This window comes from Leptonychotes weddellii, chromosome 12, assembly GCF_054177405.1.
Source record: "Leptonychotes weddellii isolate Sample4059 chromosome 12, ASM5417740v2, whole genome shotgun sequence".
Taxonomy (NCBI): domain Eukaryota; kingdom Metazoa; phylum Chordata; class Mammalia; order Carnivora; family Phocidae; genus Leptonychotes; species Leptonychotes weddellii.
In genome coordinates, this window is record NC_138380.1 from 86,202,311 (window position 1) to 86,212,151 (window position 9,841).

Consider the following 9,841-nt stretch of genomic DNA (forward strand, 5'->3'; position numbering starts at 1 on the left):
TTATTGATTCTGTGGCCTTGGGTAGCTCTCTCTTGGCCTGTCCTCAGACACGTCCCATTTGAGAGTGTGTCCATTGGTGAGGATCATCATCCTCATCAGACTTACATTATGGCAAGATCACTGTACAGTGAAGGGTGGGTTGAAGGTGGGGGAAAACTAGAGGCAGGAGGGTAGTGGTCCAGGTAAGAAATGATGAAAGCCCAAACTTGAAGCCGTGGGGGTTTTGAGATTTAGGACATAGCATTGGCATGCTGGTGACTTCACTAGGTTGAGACATGGTTGAAAAGGAAGGAGACAGAATACTTTAGGAGGATTCCCCCCAGTGCCTGACCTGGGCACTGACATTGGGAGTATAGAAGGAGAGGCGTGGGGTCAGTGGGGTCGAAGGAAGAGCCCTTGCCTGAGCTGTTTACTGAACTGATGGCCTTGCTCATTAGTGGGAGTTGAAAGTGTGGCCCATTTCAGCCAAATGAAAAGATCTGATTTTAATTGGATCTATGTGTCAGCGAAGGGCTCAGGATGGAAGTCATTAGCATGTAAGTGGTGGTTGAAGCTTTGATAGTAGATGAGATAGTAGAGGCCAGCCAGCGAGAGATCTGGGGTCACAGCAATATTTAAAAGGAGGGAAAAAGGAAAAAAATCTCGAGAAAATGGTGAGAGAGCTCTCGAGGAGGAAAGTATCCAAGAGCACATAGAAGGGTGGTTTGCCTGGGCGCCTGGGTGGCTCAGTTGGTTAAGCAACTGCCTTCGGCTCAGGTCATGATCCCAGGGTCCTGGGATCGAGTCCCGCATCGGGCTCCCTGCTCGGCCGGGAGCCTGCTTCTCCCTCTCCCACTCCCCCTGCTTGTTTTCCTGCTCTCTCTGTCTCTGTCAAATAAATAAATAAAATCTTTAAAAAAAAAAGAAGGGTGGTTGCCAGGCCAAATTCTACAGCAGTGAGTGCCTACAAAATGGTGCCTTGAAAGACATTCATTAGATTTGGTGGGTCTTTGATTATTAAAGATTTTGCGATCTTATTGAGAACAGCTAGATCTAAGAGAGGGGGCAAAATCCAGATTCAACTGCACTGAGAAGTGCTCGCAAGTGTACAAGACCGTGCCTTCTAGAAGCTGAGCTTTGAGGGAGTAGCAGGGAGTGAGTGTGTTGGCTAGAAAGAAATGCAGAGTCTTAGAGGATATTTTTGTATGAGTGGCTTGGTTTTGTTTTTAAGATGGGGTAGATGCACATTTCTGTGCTGAGCAGGAGCCAGTATAAGGGAAGAGACTGTGTAAGGCCTGTTGCCTTACACATCGTAAATATATTGTAAAAATATTTGTTTAATGAATGACTGCTTACTGTTAAATTTGTCAATCTTAGTTTCACAGGCAAGCTGTATGTGTTTTAAGGGCTGCTTGCTCTTTCTGTATTATTTTTTTAGCCTCAGAATATTCTGCTGACAAGTGAATCTCCACTGGGTGACATTAAGATAGTTGATTTTGGTCTTTCAAGAATAATGAAGAACAGTGAAGAGCTCCGAGAAATTATGGGTACTCCTGAATATGTGGGTAAGTACTCGTAATGGGTTATGTTCTGTGTTTGGGGTCAAGCATCGTCTTCGTTAGGGAACTCACATGTGGCGTGGGAATAGTGGGGCCAGCCATCTGCTGTGTTAAAATTCTGCCATCAGAGAGCCCTTCTTTTGTATAAAAATTTAAAAATGGTTAACATTAAAGAGTAAAGTACCAAATTGATGATCCCTTTCCTGAAGGGAATCAAGAGAATTTGAAGGGATTGCTTCTAAGAGGAGTCAAAGAGGATTTTCCTTAACAAAGTGTAGGATACCAGGTTATCTGAAGGTGGGAGGATATTTAACAAGTAAGGACCTCTGAAGAACTTTAAGTTCATCATAAACATTGTTAAAGTAATGGCAAGCCCTGTGAAACACAGGGCATTCTGTTGGATTAATGCAAGGTTGGGAGCTTCTGGAAGAAAGAAAAAAGCGCTAAGCCTTGAAGGTACTAGTAAAAGAGCAGCTGAAGTGATGAACCGTGGCTTTTAGGTTTGGTACAAAAATAAGTAAACCATGACTTTTTTGATAGACCGGAAGAACAATAGGATGCTAAGGGATTTGTGGCCTGAATGAGGTTTAAAAAAAAAAAAAGAAAAGATACCTGTAAGCAGAACAAGGCGGTGAAATAATCTAAAGGCTGTGACCAGGAGTTTACAATATTAACATTTAAAATTTCAGAGATGAAACAGTTCTTCGTAATTACTAGGCCTGCGATGTAGCTGTGGAAGGGCTGTGTAGACCTGTAGGTCCAGAAGCGCGGACGCCAGGCTGCCCGGGTCATAGACACGAGTGTGGACGTTGTCTGGGGGGCGGCAGGCGGGTGAGGAGGCTGTAGAGAAGGCCTGGGCCCCAAGGGAAGAATATTTACCTGAGGTTAGAGGTGTGAAGTGGACGGACAGGCTGTCTGCATTCTAGACTAGGGCGTGCGGCAGCCTCGGCCTCCTTTCAGAGGGGAGACGGGACCGGGGCAGCTCTGGTGGGACTTCGTTTACAAGGGAGAGTCAATTCCAGGGGACAGATAGGGTTGAGGAAAACAAAGCTGTTCGGCAGTGATGGGACAAAATCTAACTCAAAGCTTTTAAAGTAAGTCCTACGATTTGAAACAGATCCTTAATTAGGTAATAAAAGATAGCACGGTGGGCAGGAAAACCACCTTCAAAACGTTGATGCGTTCTTCGTGGGCTAGAATACTTAAATTTCAGTGCACGTCATGACCACTCAGTAAGCTTTGAGGATGGGGCTTAACAGGGCCTCCTCTTGGAAAGCCCGGGTCCTTCAGCCGGTCCGCTCGAGAGCTTTGTCAACGAGAGGGAAAGCGGAATGATGGGCTGTGAGTTGAGAACCCTGTAGGAGTTATTGCCCTGAAGGAGTTTTATTGTTTTATGCTTTCTATTCTCTGGGTAAATTCTGTTTTCTACCAAGAACTTTATATTTTCCCTCCAAAAAACAGAACTATCTTTATTATAAAAGTAATTCCCAATCCAAGAAAACTAAAAACAATTCAGAACTATATAATAGAGAAAAACAAAGAGGCCTCTCCTCTCATTCTTTCCTGCACTTGCAGAGGTGAGTGTAAGCCTCGCAGCTTGTTTTCCTCACAGAATCATCTGTCTGGGCTCCGTCTGCTTCCTCTGCCAACTGTGCATGTGACCTCAGTCCCGAAATCTCTTTATACCTCCCATTCCTCTGTCCCTAAAATGGGGCTGTCGTAGTACTGCTTTACTGGATTTGCTCTGTCAAGCTCTTAGATCCATGTTCAGCTTATAATAAACACAGGAAAGGAAGCTACTGTTACTTCCTGCTCCCTCCTCCCAGCATCTTTTACTCTTTGGTCTCTTATTTTACTTTCTCCTCGAGTAGTTTGGGTGCTGTGCATTTCATTTTAAATTTCCTAGTAGTTTCTTTTAAAACCTTAGAATGATGTTCATAACCTCTGTTTCACAACTCAGTATCAGAGGTTGAAGTTGAGGAAATTAGCCTACCTAGCATTTTCTCCCAACCTTTTCTTCCTCATATTGTGTGTCGTGTGTTGGGGGGGGGGGTGTCCCCAACCAGTGATGAGTATGTGACTTGAGTGTTTTGTTTTTTCTTAGGATTAGAACATCTTCATCTCCCCCCCTTTTTTTTAATTACCACAGTTGTTTAGTCTTTGATCTGTTTTTAAATGGATTCAATACTTGATTGCCTGTCTTTTCTTCCTACTTTTGAAAAAACTCATTTGGTTGACTGGATTGTATCAATGAGTGAGTTTTTCTTTCAAGGAGGATTTTCGTGAATTTCTCCTAAGTTCTTGCACATTTGAGAATGCCTTTTGTATTGCTTTATGTGTGACAGCAGTTTAGTTAAATGTTATCAAAGCATGCTGTTTTTCAGGACTCTACAGAGGCAACTTTGTTGTCTTTGTGTATAGTGCATGTCAAATGAGAATGCTGTTTTTTCTTTAACCCTGTTGATGGACTTTCTATCAGTGGGCAGACATTTTAATAAGCCCCCTCTGGCTCCAGTATGGAGAACAGATCAGGGAGGTGGAATGAGTGGAGGTCAGGAGGGGAAGGTGCCACGGACTCGGTGGGGGCGGTAGGGAAGCAGAGTCGTGGATGGCATCGAGAAAGATTTAAAAGCAGTAATCTGTTAGATAGGATGCTTGATTTTAGCGGGTATGGGAAGAGGAAGGTGTCACAGTTGTCAGTTTCTATTACAGCACTTAAGCATTCAGATATTTTTTAAAATATTAAGACCCAACAATGGAGGGTGCTGGTGGGAAAATAAGTTAATTACATCTAGTCAGACTTTACAGTAATTCATATTAACTTATATAAATGTTATTTCATGTTAGCCCAAATCTTGATGGTGTCTTAATAGAGTTTCTGATGAGTATTTTAAAAAAATGTTTTGATTTCAAAGAGCAAATTAGGAATTTTTTTTCACACAGCTGAATGTTTTCTTGTTTCTGATACTAGCTCCCGAGATTCTTAGTTATGATCCCATCAGCATGGCGACGGATATGTGGTAAGTTACTTATGAAAAATTGATCAGATTGGTTTCAAGAAATGAGTATGATACTAATTTTTCTTACATTTTCATTCTAATTTAGGAGCATTGGAGTGCTAACATATGTCATGCTCACTGGAGTGTCACCTTTCTTAGGTGATAATAAACAAGAAACATTCCTAAACATCTCTCGGATGAGTTTAAGTTATTCTGAGGAAGAGTTTGATGTTGTGTCTGAGTCAGCTGTTGACTTCATCAAGACACTTTTAGTTAAGAAACCTGAGTAAGTATTTAGTTAATATTGATCTTTGTCAATTTTTGAGTGATCTGCTCTGAACAAAAGCAGGTTAAACTGAAACACCAAAATGAAGGCAGGAAAATGTAGCCATTAAACTAGATGAAACCTTGAGCTTATTATATCTGTTGAAAGAAAATGTCAAAAATGAAAACGTTTCTTAGAAAACAGTGAGCTGCATCTCAGTCTGACAGATACTGTCTATCTGTTTTTGGTCTTCCAAAAGGGCTTTTCAGAGATATCTTACTTAAAAGTATTGTTCAACATTGTGGGAATGGCATTTGCACACAAATGCCAAAACTTCTAGTCTTATTCCGGGATCACAATAAGATTCTTGTCAACTCTTCATACTTCCCCAAATATAATACAATAAATATACCTTATGCTCTAACTTACATATTTTTAAGATTTTATTTTTTAAGTAATGTCTACACCCAGTATGGGGCTCAAACTCAACCCTGAGGTCAAGAGTCGCATGCTCTCCCGACAGCCAGCCAGGTGTCCCCCAATATGCTCTAATTTATAATTGAAGTTTTATTTTTTATTTTTATTTTTTTAAGATTGTATTTGAGAAAGAGAGAGAACGAGTCGAGGGCAGAGGCAGAGGGAGAGGGAGGAGCAGACTCCCCGCTGAGCAGGGAGCCCAATGAGGGGCTCCATCCCGGGACCCTGAGATCATGACCTGAGCCGAAGGCAGACGCTTACCTGAGCCACCCAGGCGCCTCTGTAATTGAAGTTTTAAACTATCTTGTCTTAAGGGTGAAATGTGTTTCTTTTTACAGAGATCGAGCCACAGCCGAAGAATGTCTAAAACATCCGTGGTTGACAGAGAGCAGTATTCAGGATCCTTCTTTCAAGGTGAAAGGGGCATTAGAAGAAGCAAATGCGCTCCAAGAAGGTGATTCTGTGCCTGAAATTAATTCAGATACTCAGAAACCAGAAACCGAGGAATCAGTTGTAACAGAGGAGTTAATTGTATTTACTTCATATACTTTAGGACAATGCAGACAGTCTGAAAAAGAGAAAATGGAGCAAAAGGCCATTTCCAAACGATTTAAATTTGAGGAACCTTTGCTACAAGAAATTCCAGGAGAATTTATCTACTGAGCAGTACTTCCCTTTAGAACTTTAAGATTTCTACATTGAAACCATTATTATTATTTATGGACTTCTGGCCAAATGGTACATGTACTGAAAGTGGATAAACCAGGTATCACTGATAGAAACTCAAATAACTTTGTCAAACTTGTGGAGTTAGATATATCAAGACAGATTTATAAAGCTGCCAACCAGGAGTTTTAACGGGTAAAGTTTTATCTGTGTCAATGTTATTTTTTTAAGAAGGGAGATGTTTGAATCTTTTGTTTCTAAATCTTGTTTCTCCAGAATGAGAATTTGTTATGCAAAGATACCTGTATTTACTTTCTTTAAAAATCCAAGTAAAAGTGCCAAATTAACATCTTTGTAAATCTATTTTGCAGTATTCATGTGTATCTGTATCTGCATATTTGTATGTTGATATCTTTGCTAAAATTGATACCTTTTTACTTTGGATTTTTTGAGGGGAGTAAGCTTTTTAATTAGGTATCTTCCAAATTTTGAGTCCTAGAATAACATCCACTAGAGTTTGATAATGTCTTATTTTTATATTTTATTACTGCTTTATATTGACTTGATTTGACTTCTGTTGTCCTTGTTTTTGCCTAATGCTTGTAACCTATCAGTGAAAAGCCCTGGCTAATTTCTTTTTTCTTCAGTGTCACTAATAAGAGTGGTGTTGATTTTTCACCTCAAACTATTCTGGTTTTAAGGTCAAAGTTAACCAAAGTGCTGACCTCTCGCCGTTTCCCTCAGCACGCCTTACCCGTCTGCGCGCTCTCAGGAGACGGACCCATGCCACCTTCTCACGTGCTTGTCACCTAATTTTGGTCACTTGCAAGTGTCAGTGTGATCTGATCAACACGGTGGTTGCTTTGGTCAGTGAAGGACGCTGTTGCATTGTTTTTGTTAATAAAATCCCCCAGAGAGGGTAAGAGGTGGAGCATCTTTGTCCTAGCCATTGAGCCTCCACTTCTGTGGAGTTTATGTGCCCTCAGACTATACTGGGAAACGTTATAAAAAGCCACAATATTTATAAACTTTGTTTTGTTCATAAAAAAATTGGACCTTGGATACTTTGTCATCAGGGGAGCAGCCATGTTCCCAGAAGACTTATAAGAATTTAAGTTGATTAGGATGTATGTAGGCCCCACAGTGAACAATACATTCCTATTAAACAATGGAAACGTACAAGTGTACGCCGTGTAACTTAAACAACTAAATATCCTTCTCACACAAAAATGTCTGAGTAGTGTCCTTATTTATCTTTTATTAGGCTCGGGGCGTTAAGCTACTCGTGAATACAGTTGGTCTGTCCCCCGAGCGGGGGCTCTCGGGGGCTCACGCGATGCTCTCTGCCGCGTGAGTTCTCAGATGCCAAGAGTCGTGACCGGGACAGCCCCTGACCACCTGTTGTAGAGCGTGAGCCGTGTAGTGTGTGGGACCCTGACCCCCCTGGTCTGTAATCAGCCCCAGCCCTGCCCTGCGGGGGTTGGAGCCCCGACGGTGTGCACACATCATCAGCTGAAACTGATGAGGCAGCTCCAAACATCAGCTCGCACTGTTTGCTCACTCAGTTCGCTTCATTTGTACAGTTTCTTGGAAACCAGCATTTCTAACCAAGCTGTAGACGGAAGAAGAGGAAATTCTGCCACAATGGCAGGGTTTTCTGTGAAAAACCCAGGACCACTATGTTAAGCCTCAGGTAAGTCTTGGAAGAGTTGAGTAAAACACAAGTTTAGGCACCTTTTTGTAAACATCTCTCTGGCAAAAATAGGAGGGGGGGGTGAGAAAAAAAAATACCCACTCCCGAGTGACACATTTTCACACTCGATAGATTTGTTGCATTTTAAAATCAGAATCATTTAGATAACATTTAGATTTTTTTGTAAGCCATTTTATATTACACTCAAAATAAATACCTTTAATATAGTTGCTGTATTTGTTTAAAAAAAAAAAAGACCTCTTTTCTTGTAGCTGGCCGCTTTGCCGTCTACGGTGCGCTGCTTCTCTTGAGCGGCTTTTGTAAGCGCCTGTAAAGGTCTACGGACATCTTCTGACTCAGATGATGTAAGTAGAGCATGAAGAGCCTTCACAGAATTGGGCCAAATAAAGTCTTTCCAGTAATGACTTACCCAGTAGCCCTGTACTTACCTAATGCTGCTCGTGTTTTCTTTTAACAAGTTTACAAAGACCCAAACCAGTATTATTGAATTTGCTCATAGAATTTATAAGCCCATGTTTAATAATAATAAAATTCAACATTGTCGTATTTTAACCTGATGAGAAGTTTATGAAACATGCAAAGTGTATTAGTGGTTTTAGTCAGTTGGGAAATGGTGTTTTAATGTTTTGTTGTTTTCACATGAAAAGTAGGAGAAAACGCCACACCCTTGTAGTTACAGGGGAAGGTTGGGTGCTAATTAAGAGATACCGCAAACTCCCAAACTTTTACAAGTGACCTCAGTTGGGAAGAAAATTGAATAGAGAGGACGTCATAAAGGTTGAGTTACAGTCCTAGTAACGTAACGCCTGGTGTATGGTAGCTCAGTCCACGATTAGCACGATCGATCTTGGCACCAACGCAGACCGTTTTACGTAGGGGTAAAGGTCTTCGGCCAGCGTATTAACAAACTAATCCTAAATACATTTTAAACTCACACACACTTGTAAGAATTTAAATTGGATTGATGAAACTAAAAATAGTCAAAATTGTTCAAGGTCCTTTACCACCTAGTACCTTCATTTAGTTGCAGAATTTAAAAACTAGGTTAAAAACCTTCATCTTAACCTCAGGAGCCTTAATCTCCAACTACTGTTTTTGTTGTGCGAGGCGGGGATATAATTTGCAGAGAGGGAAACGTGCAGACCTACATCCACACTGGCCAGCGTCAGGCGGGTGCACGCACCCCGTTAACTCGGCTCCGTTGTTAAGAGTTTGCCTTGTCCTCAGCATGATCCTTTTGAGACTCACCCATGTTGGGGCTTCTGTGGGTAGTTTGTGCCTTTTTATTGCAGGGCCGTACTCTGTACATAGCAGTTTATGTGTCCGTGTCTCTGTCCGAGGAGCCCTGGGCTGTTTCGGCTTTGGGCTGTTGTGAATGAAGCTGCTTTAGAAACTCTTGTCCAAGAATTTTTGTGGACACACTGTCATTTCTCTCAGATTCAATGAGTAGAATGCTGGGTCATAATGGGATAGATGTGTACCGAACTTTGTAAGAAACCCCCCCATGGTCTTCCTAAGTGACTGCACCATTTTCCATCCCTGCCAGCAATGCCGGAGTTCCGCCTGGCCGTCTGATTCATGGTAGCCGCTCTCGTGGGCATGTGCTGGCTTAACCTGCCTTTCCCTGCTGACTAATGAGGAACACTACCTCGTGTGCTTGTTGAACCATTCTTTTGGTAGTCCTTTATATAGTCTGGATAAAAGTCCTCTGTCAGATTTATGTATTAAATATTTTCTCCCACTCTGGCTTATCTATTTTCTCCATAGTGCCTTTTGAGCAGAAGGTGGTTTTCATTTTGGTGAAGTTCAGTTTATCAGTTTTTGCTTTCTGTATCTTCTTTTAAGAAGTCCTTACCTACCCCAAGTCATGAAGATATCTTTTTTTCTTTTTTTAACCTTCTAGTTTTAGCTTTTATGCTTAGGTCTGTGATCCACTGTGAATTACTGTTTGCCTGGGGGAGGTTAGGAAGGGGCCAAGTATCTTTGTTTTCCATAAGAATATTCAGTTGTTCCAGCACCATTCGTCAGATTTTCCTTTCCCCATTAAATTATTTTGCTGTTTTTATGTAAAGTCATTTCTGTGGACCTACTTCTGGACATTCTTCTGTTCCATTAATCTGTTTGCTTATACGTTTGTCAGAGCTTTGCCTTGATGTGACATAAAATAGGACTTCCAGTTGCT

The 9,841-nt window shown here is 41.4% G+C and overlaps 1 protein-coding gene across 2 annotated transcripts in view; it reads left to right on the forward strand.

Annotated features, from left to right (window-relative positions):
* The window catches only part of STK17A (serine/threonine kinase 17a), a 36,652-nt gene extending 29,477 nt beyond the window's left edge, over positions 1–7,175 (forward strand). Inside the window, exons 4-8 of one of the 2 annotated variants that reach the window (XM_081800770.1) lie at positions 1,418–1,544; positions 4,510–4,558; positions 4,644–4,823; positions 5,618–5,733; positions 5,833–7,175. In XM_081800770.1, coding sequence (XP_081656896.1) covers positions 1,418–1,544; positions 4,510–4,558; positions 4,644–4,823; positions 5,618–5,733; positions 5,833–5,942 — 582 coding nt within the window. In that variant the 3' untranslated portion in view covers positions 5,943–7,175. Of the gene's footprint in view, positions 1–1,417; positions 1,545–4,509; positions 4,559–4,643; positions 4,824–5,617 lie in introns of both variants that reach the window. The other variant, XM_081800769.1, reaches the window with a different exon arrangement.
* The last annotated feature ends 2,666 nt before the right edge of the window (positions 7,176–9,841 follow it).